This window comes from Jaculus jaculus, chromosome 4 (assembly GCF_020740685.1).
Source record: "Jaculus jaculus isolate mJacJac1 chromosome 4, mJacJac1.mat.Y.cur, whole genome shotgun sequence".
Lineage (NCBI taxonomy): Eukaryota > Metazoa > Chordata > Mammalia > Rodentia > Dipodidae > Jaculus > Jaculus jaculus.
Genome location: NC_059105.1, coordinates 2,333,904 through 2,352,904, shown reverse-complemented (window position 1 = coordinate 2,352,904; position 19,001 = coordinate 2,333,904). Strand labels below are relative to the sequence as shown.

At 45.3% G+C, this 19,001-nt stretch overlaps 1 protein-coding gene across 7 annotated transcripts in view; it reads right to left on the bottom strand.

Moving 5' to 3' along the window:
* The window catches only part of Hdac4 (histone deacetylase 4), a 303,466-nt gene that overhangs the window by 249,794 nt on the left and 34,671 nt on the right, over positions 1–19,001 (bottom strand). For all 7 annotated transcript variants that reach the window (XM_045146718.1, XM_045146721.1, XM_004667834.3 and 4 more), the window contains exon 2: positions 17,921–18,154. In XM_045146718.1, coding sequence (XP_045002653.1) covers positions 17,921–17,942 — 22 coding nt within the window. In that variant the 5' untranslated portion in view covers positions 17,943–18,154. The remainder of the gene's footprint in view (positions 1–17,920; positions 18,155–19,001) is intronic.

Genomic DNA, 19,001 nt, shown 5'->3' with positions numbered 1-19,001 from the left:
TTTGAGAAATAACATCTGGGGCTGGAAAAATAGCTCAGCAATTAATGGTATTTCAATGTGAAGCATGCCAGCCTGAGTTCGGTTTCTCAGCCACCCACAAAAGCCAAGCCTGACACAAAAAGTATCTCAGCCATCTGGTGTTCGTTTGCAGCAGCAAGAGGTACTAGTGCCCCTCTGAATATAAGTGCAAATAAATAAAATAACAAAAAAAAGTTAAAACTATTATTTACAAGAAGTATTTTAGATAACTTCTTCAAGAGACTTGAATAGGATAAGCAAACCTTTGGGCTGATTGTTGTACAATCTGAAAAGTAGAATGGGTCTTTGCATGGCTGAATGGTAGAGACAGGGCAGGCCTTCACGTGGTCTACAAAGGCCAAAGCAGCTACTACCTGAGTCTTCATTAAAAAAACTCTGCAAGCTGGACGTGATGGTGCACGCCTTTAATCCCAGCACTCGGGAGGCACAGGTAGGAGGATCACCATGAGTACGAGGCCACCCTGAGACTACATAGTGAATTCCCGGTCAGCCTGGGCCACAGAGAGACCCTGTCTGGTGGGGGTGGGGAGGCGGACTCTGCCAATTCTATATATAAAAATGAGCACAACTCCATTGTGTCCATATCCATATGGAAGCATAAATAAGAGCTGAGGAGATGGTTCAGTGGCTAAAGGTGCTTACTTGCAAAGCCTGCTAGCCCCACAACCTGGCACACATGTCTGGAGGTTGTTTACTGCAGCGAGAGGCCCTGAAATGCCCTTATCATATTCCCTCACGCACATGCACTCTCTTTAATAAAAGATTTTTTAAAAACTTAAACGGGTAGTTCAGTAAAGAAAATTTATGTGTATATTATGATCATTGTTACACAAACATAGCAGTCTATTAACACAGAAAAAAATCAATCAAGAAAATTCATCACATTAATCAAAAATAAAAAGAAACCTATGATTAACTGATATAGATGTCTAATAAAAAGTCAAACTACATGAAAAAGACTAAATATCTGCCATTTCACATGGTTCAATCTAATTTTAACACCTTCTGAGAGAAACAGTCTCATTAAACTAAGAACATTAGACGAGAACACCATTATTCTGATAGATTATTTATAGAAAACCCACAACAAATCTCATACAGCGCACGCCTTTAATCCCAGCCCTCGGGAGGCAGAGGTAGGAGGATTGCTGTGGGTTCAAGGCCATCCTGAGATTGCATAGTGATTTTCAGGTCAGCCTGAGCTAGAGTAAGACCCTACCTCGAAAAACCAAAAACCAAAAAAAAAAGAAAAGAAAAGAAATAAAAAGTGTTTGGAAACCTACAGATAAACTCATAGAATAAGCAAATTGTGTGAAGAGTTAGGTAACAACGTGACTATAGGAGAATGTACTTCTACAACAGTATGAAGTAAACAAATATAAAAATTAATTCTAGTCGGGCGTGGTGGCGCACACCTTTAATCCCAGCACTCGGGAGGCAGAGGTAGGAGGATCACCATGAGTTCAAGGCCACCCTGAGATGACAGAGTTAATTCCAGGTCAGCCTGGACCAGAGTGAGACCCTACCTCGAAAAACCAAAAAATTATAATAATAATAATAATCCTAACAAAAGAAATAAAACCTCAACAGTGAAAACTACAAACCAGACTACATGAAATTAAATAAACAAATAAACAAAAATATATAGTATACTCATGGATTAAAAAAGTATAAATAAACTCATTTCATGAGCAACTGAGATTGTAGCATGTCTTCTGTTCCAAAGTCATAAGGAAACACAAAGCACTAAGAAGACTAAGTCAAGGAAACTGGAAGACTACATCCCGGGAAGTGACACGACTCACGCAGTACAGTTAGCTGGGACAGAGTGCTCTTCTGGCACACAGGAAGTGGACTGATGGATCAGAACAGAGTCTAGAAACAAACCCACTTAAGGAGATTCCTAACTGGCACTGGACAGCAAAGAGACACCATTAACCTTGTGAATAAACAGTGCAGGAATACATGAACATTAAAATGGAAAGTATCTAATCCCCACACCACACCACACTTAAAAAAAAAAAATTCTGAGTGACCACAGACCAAAATGAGTGGTAATACGATGAAGCTTCTCAAAACTATTCAGCATACCATGTCCTTCATGTAGGTACAAAGCAACTAAAAAGTTGCACGAGATTAAAATTAAAAGCATCTGCTCAGGGCTGGAGGGATGGCTTAACGGTTAAGCGCCGGCCTGTGAAGCCTAAGGACCCCAGTTCAAGACTTGATTCCCCAGGACCCACATTAGCCAGATGCACAAGGGGGCACCACATGTCTAGAGTTCCTGTGCAGTGGCTAGAGGCCCTGGTGCGCCTATTCTCTCTCTCTCTATCTATCTGCCTCTTTCTCTGTCACTCTCAAATAATAAATAAGAATAAACAAAAAAAAGAAGAAGAAAGAAAAAAGGAAACAAACTGTTAAAAAAAAAAAAAAAAAGCATCTGCTCATAAAAAACAAAATCATGGGGCTGGAGAGACGGCTTAGTGGGTAAGGTGTTTGCCTGCAAAGCCAAAGGATCCTGGTTCAATTCTCCAGGACCTATGTAAGCCAAACTGCACAAGGCATGCATATAGAGTTCATTTACAGTAGCTCTTTCTCTATCTCAGATAAATAAATATATTTTTAAAAAACCATAATCATGTTTTAAAAAAAAAAAAAGGCAACGCACAAGACTGAAAGAAAATGGTAATAGAAATAACCAACAAAAAGATACATATCCAATCTAGAAATCTGCTACAAAGGACTGGAGAGATGACTTAGTTGTTAAGGCACTTGCCCGCAAAACCTCGAGACCCACGTTCAACTCTCCAGACCCCACATAAGCCATACGCACAAAGGTGAGACAAGTACACAGACACACATGGCCACTAGGTGATACAAGTGTCTGAAGTTAGATAACAGTGGCTGAGGACCTGGAGTGCCAATTCTCTCTTGCCCGGCCCTTTTAAAATTTAAAAAAAAAAAAAAAAACTGCCACAAATCTGTATGCAACATTTGCTAAATGAGCAGAAGACAGGCACTTCACCACCAAAAAGGACATTAAGTTGGTCAATTCACAGAGGAGAAAGTGATCATCTTCAGTTGTGTAGGAAATGAAAATGAAGCCACAACAGTTAAAATGACAAGAATGACAGTACTGAATATTGAAAATGGGCAAGGGAATAAATGGAACTCTTATGCAGTACAGATCAGAGCTTAAACTCTGCTGTCAGAAAACTGACATACATGGACACCCACTGATAGACACAGGCATGTTATAGTAGCACAGATGAAAAATTACAGAATGGAATCCACCCCAATGTCTATGGACAATGTGGCCAGTTCATCTGGTGACACTTATTAGCCCTCAGAAATGAACAACCTTCTGCCATGAGCCACAATGCTAATGAATCTCACCACACACTGCTGAACGAAGACAAAGGGTAAGTGCTTTATGACCCATTTATACCAACTTTAAAAGCAGGAAAAGCCGAGCATGGTGGTGCACGCCTTTAATCCCAGCACTTGGAAGGCAGAGGTCGGTGGATCACCATGAGTTCGAGGCTACCCTGAGACCACATAGTGAGTTCCAGGTTAGCCTGGACTAGAGTGAGACCCTACCTTGAAAAAAAAATGGGGGGCAGGAAAAGCCAACCTGATATGACTTAGCAGTTAAGGCACTTGCTTACAAAGCCAAAGGGCTCAGGTTTGAGTCCCTAGTACTCAGTAAGCCAGACGATGCACAAGGTAGAACATGAGTCTGGAGTTTGTTTGCAGTGACTACAGGCCCTGGCATGCCTGTTCTCTATGTCTCTCTCTCTCTCTCTCAAATAAATAAATATATTTAAAGGCAGGCATGGTGGTGCACACCTTTAATACCAACCCTCGGGGCACAGAGTAGGAGGATCAGCGAGAGTCTGAGACCATCCTAAGACTACATAATGAATTCCAGGTCAGCCTGCACTACAGGGAGACACAATCTCAAAAAACAAAAACAAACAAATAAACAAAAGGCAGGAAAAGCTAAAGTATTAAAAACTAGAAAGGGGGAGCTTGGCATGGCAGTGCACACCTTTAATCCCAATATTTGAGAGGCAGAAAGAGGTAGGAGGATCACTGTGAGTTTAAGGCTACCCTGAGAATACAGAGTGAACTTCAGGTCAGCCTGGGCTAAAGTGAGACCCTATCTTGAAAAAAAAACAAAACAAAAAACTAGAAAGGGGCAGAGATGACTCAGTGGTCACAAAGCCTGGTGGCCCATGTTAGATTCCCCAGCACCCATGTAAGCCAGACACACAAAGTAGCATATGCCTCTGGAGTTTGCAGTGGCAGGAGGCCCTCGCCTGCCCATTCCCTTTCTCTCAGTTACCCTCCCTCCCTTTCCCCCTTCTCTGCTTGCAAATAAATACTTTTTAAAAAGCAATATAAGGGTGCTGAAGAGATGGCTTAGCAGTTGAGCATTTGCCTGCAAAGCCAAAGGATCCCGGTTCGATTCTCCAGGACCCATGTAAACAAGGGGGAACATGCATCTTGAGTTCGTTTGCAGTTTGCTGGAAGCCCTGGAGCTCCCAATCTCCCCTCTTTCTCTCTCAAATAAATAAATAAATAAATAGATAAAATATATTAAATAGGTTTCTTTAAAAAGGCAATGTAAAACACTGAAAACCAACTCCTAGATAGAGCAATTGTGGCAGGGTGGGTGTGGCCGTGCGCTTCTCAGTGTGAGGCGCGGGCGGGTGCAGGCAGCAGGTGTGCCTTCGCTCCCAAGCCAGCACTCACCTCACAGAGCTGAGAGCCTCTCTGGATGCTGGGTGCAGTAGCAGGACACGCTCATGCAGGAGGGTCAGGGACTCATGAGACCACAGAGACTGAAAGCAAACTCAATTCTGCCAACACTGCAGAAACGGAGACGAGACAGGGCTGAGCCCTGACTCAGAACAGTCCCCAAAAGCAGCAAGGAGGAGATAGGTGCTAAGGTGCCTCCACAGGTGACTGACCACTTATGAGGAATACCTACTGACTTACTTCATTTCTAGAGCACAACTTCTATGAATGGAGCGCAGTAAAAACTGAGTTGGCAGTTCGAGTGCCCACACAGAGCCCCCAAACAGCATGTGTTTCCATACTACTAACAGATCACATGACATAAATTCTGATTGAAGAACTGACCCTAACAGACCACGAATAGTTACAATGAAGTTTTCCTGGATTTTCTAAGCTTTTCAACGTCTTTTCCACTCCAGAATCCCACCTAAAAAGTCCATGTCCCCTCTCTCTAGTCTTTTGTTTTGTTTTGTTTTTTGTTTTTCGAGGTAAGGTCTCACTCTAGCCCAGGCTGACCTGGAACTCACTATGGAGTCTCAGGGTGGCCTCGAACTCACGGCGATCCTCCTACCTCTGCCTCCCGAGTGCTGGGATTAAAGGCGTGCGCCACCACGCCCAGCTTTCTAGTCTTTTTTTTTAAAGATACGTGATTCATCACTCTTTATTTATTTTTCATTTATGAGATCAAGAAAGAGGCAGAGTGCAAGCAAGAGAGAGAGAATAGGCACACCAGGGCCTCCAGCCACTGCAAATGAACTCCAGACACATGTGCCACTTTGTGCATCTGGCTTATATGGGTCCTGGGGAAACCAAACCTAGGTCCATTGTCTTGGCAGGCAAATGCCTTAACCACTGAGCCATTTCCCCAGACCTCTCTAGACTACTCTTGTTTCCAATGCTCTTGGCAGATGAGAGGACTGGACAGGTATGTGTCCCTACTGGATTTGATATTTCTCATGGATACTGGGTTACGTATTACTAGGAGGAAGAACAGGGCATGAAGGACCATTTTCATCACGCAAGTGTACCTTTAATATAATGCATGAGAACTAACTCACCCTCTCTGCTCTGAACTAGCTTTGTTGAACAGTGGCTATCACACAAGCAGCCTCCAGGGAGTGACACAAACAGTAAGTCTCTGAAGACTGCCACCAGGCTTGCACATAGGGACTCTGCGCTCTTGACTAGAGAATTTACGCTTCAGTTCTGCACATCAGCATAAGCCCTCTACCAACACAGGGACTCCCCACACCATTGAGGAAAGCTCCAGACAGAAACTGCTGAGAACTTTGTCCTTCTAACAGGAAAGGGTTAGGACTCCAGAGAATCAACAGAATGAGGCCGAAACCCCATAAGCAAGAAAATCAAACACTACCATCTCCATTCCATATTGGGTAATTAGTAGTCACATCAGATGACCACTGCTGGGTTTGACATTTTGTGACTCTTCCTCTCTTCTGAGCTCCCAACTTGCTTCCAAGAATGAGGACAAATTAATAGCACATCCACATAACAACCAAAGCCAACTCTGCTTCCACACACACAAAGGCAGCAGGGAAGACCGGACACACACAGCGCTGCTCTGGCTACATGTGACCTCGCTTTCCAGGAACAGAGGCAGGCAGGACAACTGGCTTCCGCTGAGGTCTGCAGGCCAGGCCCCTGAGGAATATGCACAGCGCAGACTGGACCCAGGCCAGGCTGGGACAAACTACAAATAAGACTAGGAAAGTTGGCTTGTGTATGTTCACTGCTGTATCTTCAGCAGAGACAAAGAAAATAAAAGGGGACAGGGAGCTGAGAGCTTCTGCCCCTGAATCTCAAAAAGGCCAGGCTACACAGGCAGCCAGACCCTTTCTGACAACGGCACAGCTCAGCCGCCTACTGGTCCAGCACTGAGGCTGCTGCTGAAGGAGCCCAGCTCTGGACTGGCATGGGCTGCCACCAGCTGGGCCAGCCTTGTTTCAGCATAAAGCACACTGCTTCTTTCTGATACCTCTGCGTGTGCCTAGGCGCTCCCAGACATCCACGGGCTTCCTCTCAGTGACCACTGCACAGTCAGCAGCTGCACAATACCCGTCACCCCTGCTCTCTCTGCACCCCAAGCCTTCAAAATGAAGACCTCAAAATCCTAGGACTGAGGCCTTTGCCCATCTCCTCACAGCACCTCTGTGCTTCAAGACTGACCCCTGCCCAACACCCATACAAACATCCAACAGTCACAATTCATGACTACACTCTAAAACAAGCACAAGCCAACTCACAATGGGTTTTTCATTTTAACAGTGCCATTGATGTTGGAATTTTACATGTTTGCTACATAAATACAAAAAGTCACATTGTTTTTCTAAGGCGTGAGGTCTCTAAATCTGCTAGTCGCTATAGGATTCCCAAGGAGTATATGTGACATGATTTGTAACCAACTGAGACCACAGCACTCAATGAGCTTCTGGGCTTGGTCAATCCCAGTTTTCAAAAGCACTTATGGCAAGAATGAGATTCGAACAGTATCATTCTGTAACAGGGGTCCATGGGACACGGCCCCAACCTCAGAGCTCAGTGCAATGCTAAGATTCCATCAGGAGCTCAGATTCAGGCTCCCATTGGTCAAGGTTTGTTTTCAGCCAGAACATGTGTGTAAAACTAACTTGTGAAAACCATGTATTTAACATAAAACCAGAAAATGCAGAAACTAGCTCTGTAGAAAACGACAATAAAGACAAGTCATTTTAGCCAGGGTCTGAGTATACTGCCAAATGCGGTGGTGAATGCCTCTAACCTACCACTTGGTGGAGGGCGGGGCGCTGAGGCAAGTCTAGCTTGGGCTACATGATGAGCCTTAGGCCAGTCTGGGTTTGCATAGAGAGACCCTGTCTAAAACAAACAAAAAGAAGAATCAACCAAAATGAATATACTAACTCAAATACTCTAAGCTACATGTCCATTCCTATCCAGGCAGACCTGCTGCTGCCCCAGCCTCCCACTGTAACTGCCTGGGTTTTATCTACAAACACAGGACACCTAACTCCTCACTACGCCGTGAAGACCTTTAGAGGAAGGACAGCACAGATGGCTCACCCGCCAAGTGCCCATTGCTATCAGCTACACAAACAGGTGCTTAACGGGGGGGGGGGGGGGGACAAAAATCAATCAAAGCTGCTCCATGCACACTGGGTGCCCTGAGCACAGCCTGTGGTCCCCCAACTAAAGACAGTCACTGGTTGCATCCTCATACCAGTCAATGCCAGGCAATCCATGAACTCTGGCTGCACTGAGTCAGCAAAGGCCAGCACATGGACATCATGGTTACATCTCAGACCTTCCCTCTCACTAAGGTAATAGTTACAAGATGTTCTTCAAGACTGAGAAAACAGGAGAGAACCAAATCAAAGGAAGACAAAAAGACACAAACTGCTTCCAGAAGCCAAAGGACTCCAACCAAATGTTCAGTCTGCCACCCCAAGCACACTGCCGCATTTCCTGACAGTGGGGTCCATGGAACACTGAAGCCATAATGAGGACTAAGTAGGCCAGGCCTCGGCCCCAGAACTGGTTCACAGGGATGTCTGCTCCTTACAGACTCATGCTAACTGCCTGAAGGTGAACCCAAAAACTATTCTCTCTCAAACTATCTTCAGGGACACTCATGTGTACATCTACTGTAAAAGAACAAGATAAGACTCCCTAAGGAAGGATCACGGATGAAGACATCTTGTCCTTGCTGTCTTGGTTGAGTGCCCTCCAGGGCAAACCCCTTGCTACCCTGTCCTGATGCTGCAAGAGGGAAATGGAGGTCACTGAATATCTGGTTCCCTCCTCAACTGCCTCACTTAGTCTTTTGTCACTCAAAACTGGACTCTCAGGCTAGAGATAGCTTAGCAATTGAAGCACTTTCTTGTGAAGCCTAAGGACGCAAGTTTGATTCCCCAGTACCCACATAAACCAGATGCATAAGGTGGTATATGCATCTGGAGTTCATTAGCAGTGGCTGGAAGCCCTAGTGTGCCATTCTCTCTCTCTCTCTCTCTCTCTCTCTCTCTCTCTCTCTCTCTCTCTCTCCCTTCCTCTGTCTCTCTTTCTCTCTCCAATAAATAAATGAAAAAAATACTTTAAAAACTAAAAACAAAAAATTGGGCTCTCTATCATGTAACAGTGACTGACAACACCCAGCACAGTTCTCCAGGGGACTCTAACCTCCCATTTTCCACCATCACCCATGGGTGACACACATCATCAGGCACTGCAGAGTCCTGCCTTTCTCCAAATTCATCAAAAACTTCCCGAGGAAATCCTCAGCTTCCCATGCTTCCACCTCCCCCAGGTTCTACCTCAAACTTTTGACACCCATTTGACCCACTGTGTTAACAGAACTAAAACAAAGTGCTACTGACCAGAGGGAGGGATGCAGAAGGTGGCCTCTTGATGGGTCACTTGGAGCCTCTGCAGACAGTAGTGAGTGGACATGCCTGCAGGCCAAAGGTGGCTGATCTTAGCTCTGTGTCAGCCCAGGATGGCCATGTGGGCTTTAAGGTTTTGGAATAATGCCAAGTGAAGAAGCAACAGGTAGCCTTGGGAATTCTGTGCCATGCTGCTCCCTGTGGGAGAGGACTTCTGCTCACAAGAACACATTCATTAGAAGCCCCTGTGCACCAAGAACAGACTCCATGGTTTTCTCTGAACTCTGACAGCCGTCTTCCAGGCCTCCTGAGCTAACAAGCACTGAGAAACACAGCTGTGATTCAAGTTCACTTTCTACACAGGATTTCCTGGGACGAGAAGAGTAGCACACCCAGTTGTGAGGGCCAACTAATCAAAGCGGAACCTGTGACTATTCCACTGGAGGCTTCAATGCCTGCTATGAAAGCATGAATGCAGGGTAACCCACTCGACATGGCAGTGTGGCAGTGTGCAGAAGTGGCACCCCTGGGAAGTGATGAAGTCCAAAGATTTAACCAGCAAGTGAGATGAGCGCCCTCTTGAGAGCAGATTCTGGCTGTCACGTAAGAATGCAGCAGGACAGGGCCACAGGAAGCAAAGGGCAGCCCACACCAGACACTGAGTCTGCTGACAATTTACTCTTCTATAGATTATAACCTTCCTACAGATTATAAATTATACCACCAACAAGACTGTAACATAGCAGCAGGAAGAAATGGAGAGAGAGTACCTTAACAACCAGAATGTAAGGAACAGTATTCTACAAAATGCCCCGAGAGTCTGAAATTAAACAGACTGATGTCTGTCAATGACAGGCTGATGTGATGACTGGACAGCCAATCCCATCATTGGAAGTGAATCTAGTCAGAAAGCAGGTCTGGTACCTTGTGAGAATGTGGAACACAGAAAATGAACCCCTTGGTTAATGATCAAATAACAAAAACATGAGGACACAGCTCTTTATAACTCTTCTCAAATCAAACAAAACAGAATCTAAATTAGCAATGGATTTTAATAAAAAATACACAAACATCACTTTTATTACCTTCACTACTACCCTTCCAAGCACATACCAGAAAAATTAGGAAAATGGCTGGAATGTTGACCAATGTTTCATTTCATGGTCCAATCTCCAAAGCTCTTAGCCTGCATCTGGGCCTGAAATCCCCAGCCCTAAATGGTGGCTCACTGCATTTCAATGAAAGCAGGGAGAGAGCCAGGAATATCACCTGCCTCCTTTGGGTTTGGTCTTAATCATTACAGCTCTCCTAAAAGTAGCCATTCATTACTTCTGTCCTCATGAAATAAACAGAAGCGTACTAAGGCAAAGCAAAAAGTTTTAATCTTCAAATTAACTTGGTACACCAGGCTCAATTTCTTCAGCCCAGCTTTTCAGGATTGGCTGAGACAGCTCAGAGAGGGTCACAAAACACAAAGATGCAACACAAACAGTGCAGAATCCAGAGTGCTGGGACAGCCAAAACCAGACTGGCTGAGCCCCAGGGCAACAAAAGTGTGTCACAGGAGAAGGCTTAAGGTAGAAAGTGAGGCTGACAAGGTGGTAAGGTCAGGGCCTCTGAGCCAAGAGAGACAAGACCATGGACACACAGAGCAGCAGTACTTCCTGATCAAGGGCCACATGTCCCCAAGCCGATCTCTCTCCCACCATCCTAAACCTTCTCCAGTTCCAGTCTATTACCCAAAACCTGCCTGCCCACAACCCTCTTTCTCTCTATCGCCATGCTTCCTACTCCAGGCCTGAGTCCCCAGGCTCATCTCTCTCCACCACACTGAGCCTGTCACCACCATGCCAGGACCCTGGGTAGCCTGACCTTCAGCCATTCTGTGAGAATATCTCCACTGACTACTTACAGCCTTGCTGAGGAGGGACTTCCATGACCAGCTATTCCTTCTCATGGCAAAAACCATTCCATCACCAGGGGTCCGGCTACCCCTGCCTATCTGGCATGGGAGCCCCACACATACATATCCTCCCATGATCCTGTTCACAGAGAAGCAAGTGTGGGTGATGGATTCCAGTGCCTGGTTAGCTTCTGAGGCACTGTCCAACCTCAGCCCAGGCATTTACTTGGCGGCAGACAATACTGCTTCCTCACCCACTGGAAGGGTGGTGTCCAGCTTACCACACAGGGTTATCATGCCACACAAATGAAATGACTGCAAATCGCAGTTCAGAAAGAACTTGCTATTCATTTTGGTCTCTTAAAAGCACGGCAGGGTTTGACTTGGAGTAAGCAAGGAATCAATGTTGATTTATGAATACTGAGTGTTAAACACCTACAGTTAAACAGAGCCAGCTCTTGAGCTGGAGCCACTCCCGGCTCTGCACGGCCTAGCGTCGGGAGGCGGTGTGCATCCGCACACCCATCCACAGGCGACCTGCCCCAGTGCCGGGTGCTGCAATCATGGCCTTTCTGTTCTAGCACCAAGCTGTGCTCAATAGTTTCTAATGATGCTCACGCTGAGTTTTCTGTGTCAAATACATGCCAGGAGTTCATTCTTAAATTTCAGTATCATTAATCATCCAACATTCAGCATCTCGGAACCCAGAAATTTGCATTTCTACAATGGGGGCTTTGAAAAAAGGACACAAATGCAAATGTTCCACAAACTGTGTAAGAATTTTCAGAAAATTGCCAAAACAAACCATCAATGCTCCATTGACAGTGAGTATTCTGAGCTCGGCATAACGACAGAATATTCGTGATTTTTTAAAGACAAAACACAATTTGAGGGTTGGAAAAAATAGGTTGAAAAATAAGTCCTTATGTCTACATGATTTCCAGAACAAATCTTGACTGATTGAGAGCCCAGATAATGACAGCATGGAGAAGCCAGGGTGGTGACAAGTTGAGAGCAGCAAATGCTACTGTGGCAGGACTGAGGAGGCTGGGAAGACATGCTCTCTAGGGGCTGTGCAGGCAGCATCAGTGTGCAGAGCATTCTGGAAGCTTTTCATTCAAGCAGTAGGAGGGAGGCGCTCTTGGGAATCACACTCCCACTCAACTCGGGTCCATCACCTGAGGCATCTAGTCTTGTGTTCTTCAGGGTAGTTGGCAGCACACATAAAGGGAACAACCAGCCAGCTGCCCCGGTCCTCAGCTCAGTCTCACTGCTCACTGCCCAGACGGCTGATCAGGTGGGACCCGCCTGTATCTTCCCAGCTGCAGGAAGCAGCTCTCCTCTAGCTGACGCCCTACATCCATGCCAAACCTCCCAGGACTTCCACCGGCCAACAGCCCCCGCTGCAGCACTTCCCTTCTGCAAGGTCCTGGCCGCAGTCACGGCCTGCAGCTGCACTTATGCCTAGGCCTTGTTCAGCTGTGGGACTCATCTGTCACCAGCAACTCAAAATCCACATATATATTCATCACATAATTCATCTTCTCCCCTTAAAAACTGTGCAGAAGCCCAGCATGGTAGCACATGTCTTTAATCCCAGCACTTAGGAGGCAGGGGGAGGAGGATTGCCATGAGGTCAAGGCCAGCCTGATACTAGATAGGTAATAAATTCCAGGTCAGCCTGGGCTAGAGTAAGACCCTACTTCAAAAACAAAACAAAACAAACAAATGTGTAGTGCCCCTGGGACAAGCAACCAGTACAAAACAATTTAAATGCTATAAAAATACTCCTTAATGAGATAAATTTTAAATTACCATATATTAACCATGGCAGCCAAATTGGTCAAAATATACTCAAGGTCAGTGAATTGAAGACCACAGCTTGGAGACTGATCATAACGCTACTCCAACGTAACTAACCCCAGGTCTTCCTCTCAGCCAGCCCCAAGACAGAGGATGTCCAGGAGAGAACTTGTGGCAACAGCCAGCAGGACCTTGAGGACCCAGGACTCAACTGGTCATGGCAAGCTGTGGCCACAGGGCTTGGCTGCTTCTATGTAGTGCTCCAGACCAAGCAGCCTATTAACACCGCCCGGCCCACCCCAAAGCACTCCTCTTAGATCACATATGCTTCCCTCAAAACTCTTCTTTTTAATTTATTTTCATTTATTAGAGACAGAGAGAGAATGGGTATGTCAGGGTCTCCACCCACTGCAAATGAACTGCAGGCACGTGAGCTAACATGTACATCTGGCTTACGTGGGACCTGGAAAATCGAACCTGGGTCCTTAGGCTAAGCAGGCAAGCGCCTTAACAGCTAAGCCATCTCTCCAGGCCTACTTACTTTGTTTTTAAACCGATACCAGCTAGTCCTCTCACTGAGAGAAAAGAAGCTGGAAGGAGCCATCGGAGCTCATCTGTCCAGGACCATCAGCTGAATGACCAGAGGTGTCAACTAGCCACCTACTGTGAGCTCCCTGGGACTTAAGGATGCTTCTCAACAAGACTTTCTCTAGGCAGGGACTTCTAAACAAGGAAGGTCAGCTGCACTACAAGGTCAGGGTAGCATTAAATGGCAACCAAATAACAATGTCAAGGTTTCCTGGTAGCCAGCCAGTTACCAATATCTAAATGCACTTTAACCCCAAAGAACAGTAAGGGCAACCATTGGAAGGAAACAAAGTAGAGGAAGAAAGGAATAGCTGTCTGTCCTGTCAGCAGGCTATGGATAACATCAGTCCCACATTCACATTTTACATCGGAAACCCACTGAGAGCAGAGGAACTAGGTACACCACAGTCTACCTGAGCACAGCCCAACAGTTACAGTTCAGTATGAGCTAAGACCAGAAATGCTCTTCAGAACCTCTTTCTAAGGAGTCCTCACAAGCTGAACCAACCCAAACCTTTTCCTCAGGCTGTTCACAATACTGGAAACAGTTACTTAGAGTAATAAATCCCAACAGCTAAGCAGCTTTTACGTCAGAGAGCCAGGGACTGGCTCTGGCAAAGTCCAGAACGAACGGCAATAAAATCATAACACACGCCTCACCCAGCACCAGAGGGAGTTTAAAGAAAAACAGGGGAGAGAAGAGCTATACACAAGCAAATAAAAAGGCCACTTTATCACGAGGGCAAAGCCAAACTGCTCTGCCAACATGAAAGAGGGACTCAATGGGCAAGGACTCCAGCAGGGCCTGATGTGTGACCAGCACTGCACCAGGCCACACAGGAGCAGGCAGAACCTGTGCCATGCAAATGTAAGGTAGGCAGGCCAGGAAAGAATGAAGCCAGCCAGAGATAAGACACCAGGGATGACAGAGGAAGAGAGACAGGCACATGGTGGAAACTAGCACCTGAGAATCACAATGACATTAAGACCCCAAGAGGATTCTCCAACTGACTAAAGGATAGGCCACTCCCTGGTTTTGCTCCAGCACATCCAGAAATTCTTGTTCAAGACAGCAAATTGAGGGCTCGTGGAGCTCAGGACAAAGTGTATAGCAGCATGCAGGAGGTCCTGGATTCAATCCCTAACACTGAAAAGAAAAACAAGGGCTAGAGAGATGGACGAGTGGCTAAGGTGCTTACCTACAAAGCCAATGGACCCAGAGTTGAGTCCCCAGAACCCATGTTAGCCAGATGAACAAGGGGACACACACATCTGGAGTTCATTTGCAGCAGCCAAAGGCCCTGGCACACCCATTCTCTCTCTCTACTTGACCCCCCACCAAATAAACAAATAAAAATAAAGTATTTTCAAAAAGAAAAATAAATTGAATAGATGAGCATTTGTTCTTTCCCAAAATCCACTAGAATGATAAAAATAACAAAAATAAACTATGAACAAGATGCAGAACACTACCTGATAGTGAGAGAATAGTAGCAACTGAAAAGAGGGTGAGAGAACTCTCCCACAAACCTCAAAACCAATGAGACCACCCTAATGGGCAGGTATCACTAATGCAGACCTATGGCCTTAGTCACATTTAGGACTGCAGTGTGCCAGTGTGCAGGGCACCTCTATACGGCTGCAGAGTGGACCCTGCAGGACACCAGAGGGATAGAAAGGCAAGAGGCACAGCAAGCTCCAGGTGCCAATTCAACATCCTAGTCAAAGACATACAAATAGGAGATAGGGAAAAGAAGGTCCCAGAACCTCTACTGTCTCCACCATCTCCAACCGACTGGGAGGAGAAAAGCCAGAATTCAGTTGTCTACATTTATAGGGATAAGCCTTGAAGATCACAAGGAAAGGTTAAAGATAAGTGGATGAGGAAACATCTGTCAGCCAAAAGAAATCAGACAAGAGTATTTTATGAAATAAAAGAAACTCTTGGGCAAATGAACATTAAATGAAGAGTGAGATATTATACTGATAAGAGACCTGGTTAACTAACAAAAAGAAGTCATTGACTTTTTAAACACTGAAAAAAATACTGAACTACATAGAGCAAAATAAAGGTTAGTATCATAAAAAAAAAAGCAAACTTTTAACTATAGTAGAGAATCTCACTTTTCCCAGAAATCAAGCAGAAAAAAAAAGTAAAAGCTACTCTGGCTTAACTCAAATGAGTTAATAAATATAGATAACATATAAAGTAAGTATGCACACAGTCTTTTACAGAACTACATAATGCACGTGAATGAGAAAAATTTAAATGCAACAATGATCTGTACATATAGACTTCTGTCAGCCAATAAACAAAAGCATGGGTGATATGTTCAAGATTTGATTATGAGGCTGGAGAGAGAGCTTTGTGGTTAAGGCACTTGCCTACAAAGCCAAAGGACCCAGCTTCGATTCCCCAGGACCCCCATACGCCAGGTGCACAAGGTAGCACATGCATCTGGAATTTGTTTGCAGTGGTTAGAAGCCCTGGTATGCCCATATTCTCTTTCTCCCTCCCTCCTCTCTCTCCCTCTCACGTTCATGTTCTCTCTCTCCCTCTCCCCCACTCTCTTTCCCCCACTCTTTTCCTCTCCCCCAAATAGATAAATATAAATATGTTTAAAAAGATGTGATTATGTCTGTATCATGTCACTCACAAGTGTGCACCCCACTTAAACCATAAAGTGAATGCACGAATGGTCTCCAGCATGCTATCAAAAATAAAATAGACTGAACCAGGTGTGGTGGCACATGCCTTTAATCCCAGCACTTGGGAGACAGAGGTGGGAAGATCATCGAGAGTTCAAGGCCACCCTGAGACTACACAGTTAATTCCAGGTCAGCCTGGACCAAAGTGAAACCCACCTCGAAAAGCCAAAAAAAGGAAATAAATAACTAAAATAAAATAAAATAGACTGAATCTATCCAGTGCTGATGAGATGCAAATGTAGGAAGCTACGCCTCCTTATAAACTTCATCAGGCACTCCTGTAGCCATTTCACAGCAATCCCAAATCCATTTCAAACACGACTTGGCTTTTTACAATTTGTTTGGTGGAAATGCAGAAGTATACAGAATAGAGTTATAATTAATTATCTTACGCAAATCTGGAGTTGTTATAAACAGTGCTATAATCACAAATACACCCAAGTTATCAAAAAGAAGATATTGACATTAGATGTTTATTGTACATTCAAGTAAAAAACAAAAAACACAGAACCCCACACAGAATAGCACACTAGTGAGATATGCACACCAACACCGCATATTTACACAAGAAAGAGGCCCATCTCCAACTCACAGCAGCTCACAAACAGCCGGAGACACACCTGTGTATCAGTGTCTACTATATACAGTCCAGAGATCTTAATTTTTTCCTGAAATGGTCATAAACCATTTCTTTACGTCAATCAAGTCATGAACAACTGAATTAATAAAACCCTCCTACCTAAATAAAGCTAGAACCGTGTCCTTTGGAGCGTTTAGACAAGGCGATGAATGACGGACACCCCTAAGAGGTGTGTGTGGCCACTCTGTTTTGTATAATCCTGGAGGGAGGGATCCAGAACTTCAGTCTCTACCTCCAATCCACTCAGAGCCAGGCAAACAGAGCCTTGAGCATCAGTCCTGGCATCTATGCAGCTTCCTGTGTGCACCCTGGACAGACACTGACACCTAAGTCTCCTAAAGGCCACACAATGTGCTAGAAGTGACTAGAGGCAGACAGGCATTCTGCAGGAGACTCACATTCTAACACAGGACAGACAGGGTTCTAGTTTCACCATGGTGCATGTATGGTGACCTTCCAAGGTCAAAGGCATGAAGTCCCCACATGTATGTGCTGAGGCAGACACACATGATTTCCAATATATTCTGCCGTCCCAGTTCTGGACCATGGGCAAGTCTCTTCTTCCCAGAGGCTCTGAGATCATCTAGGACTATATGGAAATATAAATACTTATGAGGTATTAGAAACATACCGAGACATCAAGAACTGGTATACAGAATCAAGCTTCACCTAGACTCTGTCCAGGAGCCCACCACAGAAGCACTCTTCACCTCAACTGCCTTGACAAGCTCCCTCTCAGATCACAGGCTGAACTTTACCATCACCAACACAAGAAGAAACTGCCTGCCACTCAAGTCAGCATACAAAGCCAGAGCTTCCTCCTAAATGTGCCAGAGCTTTCTCCTTAACCTCAATTGCCACTGAGTCATCATCAGGCCCGTGCAAGGAGATGAAGAACCCAGTACAGTGTGCACTTGATGAGGCCACAAACCAATAAATGCCGTAAGAAAAGCAAAGGCTGACCCCCCGCCCAGCAGGCTGCTTTGATGGCAGCATGTCTGTAAGGAGAGCAGCAGAGACTAAGGAGGCAGGCCTTACCTGGATGGCTTTGGGAGCTCATTGCTAGCAGCGTCAGTGCTTGTAGTAAGTTCAAAATGGCTCAAAATGTCCACGTAAACAGTAGCTCCAAGGAGCTCCAAACTTCCACCAGCACATACAAGTACAGAATCGAGGCGGCTCGGGTTCCAGCCGTGTAAACTCAGAGTCTCACTGGCAGCGTCTTGTAAACCAAGTAATCCACAAGGCGAGCAAACTGGCTTTGCAGAGGTGAACCTGCATGGATCAGAAAAAAAAAAAGGAGCCTTCAGCTGGAATGTGAATGGTGTGTCTGTACAGCAACCCCTAACTAAGGAAACTGAATTCATTTTTCACTCATTTTTACCAGAATTAGAAAAGCAACACAGCATGAATCATGTGGTGGTTTGATTCAGGTGTTCCCCATAAACTTAGGTGTTCTGAATGCTAGTCTCCCCAGCTGATAGCAATTGGAAATTAAAGCCTCCTGGAGGCAGTGTGTTGTTGGGGGCAGGCTTATGGGTGTTACAGCCAGTTTCCCCATGCCAATGTTTGGCACTCTCTCCTGTTGCTATGGTCCACCTTGTGTTAGCCAGGGGGTGATGTCCACCCTCTGCTCATGCCATCATTTTCCCCTGCCATCGTGGAGCTTCCCCTTGAGCCTATAAGCCAAATTAAACCTCTTTTTCCCACAAGCTGCTCTTAGTTGGGTGATTTCTACCAGCATTACGAACCTGACTGCAACAAACCGTTTTGTCAACAAATTACATGTGTATGCAAAAATGACCATAGAGGCCTGGAGAGATAGCTTAGCAGTTAAGGTGTCTGTCTGGGAAGCCTAAGGACCCAGGTTCAATTTCCCAATAGCCACATAAGCCACAGGCACATGGTAGTGGCATGTGTCTAGAGTTCGTTTGCAGTGGCTAGAGGCCCCTGGCACAACACCTATTCAGATTCTCATTCTCTCTCTCTCCCTCACTCAATCAAAATAATTAATTTTTAAAAATGTTTGTCAAGCAGGGATCCTCAACCCCGGCACTCCCAACATCATGGGATGGGTTATCTGCTAGACTATATGGGGGCTGTGGCATACATTACAAGATAC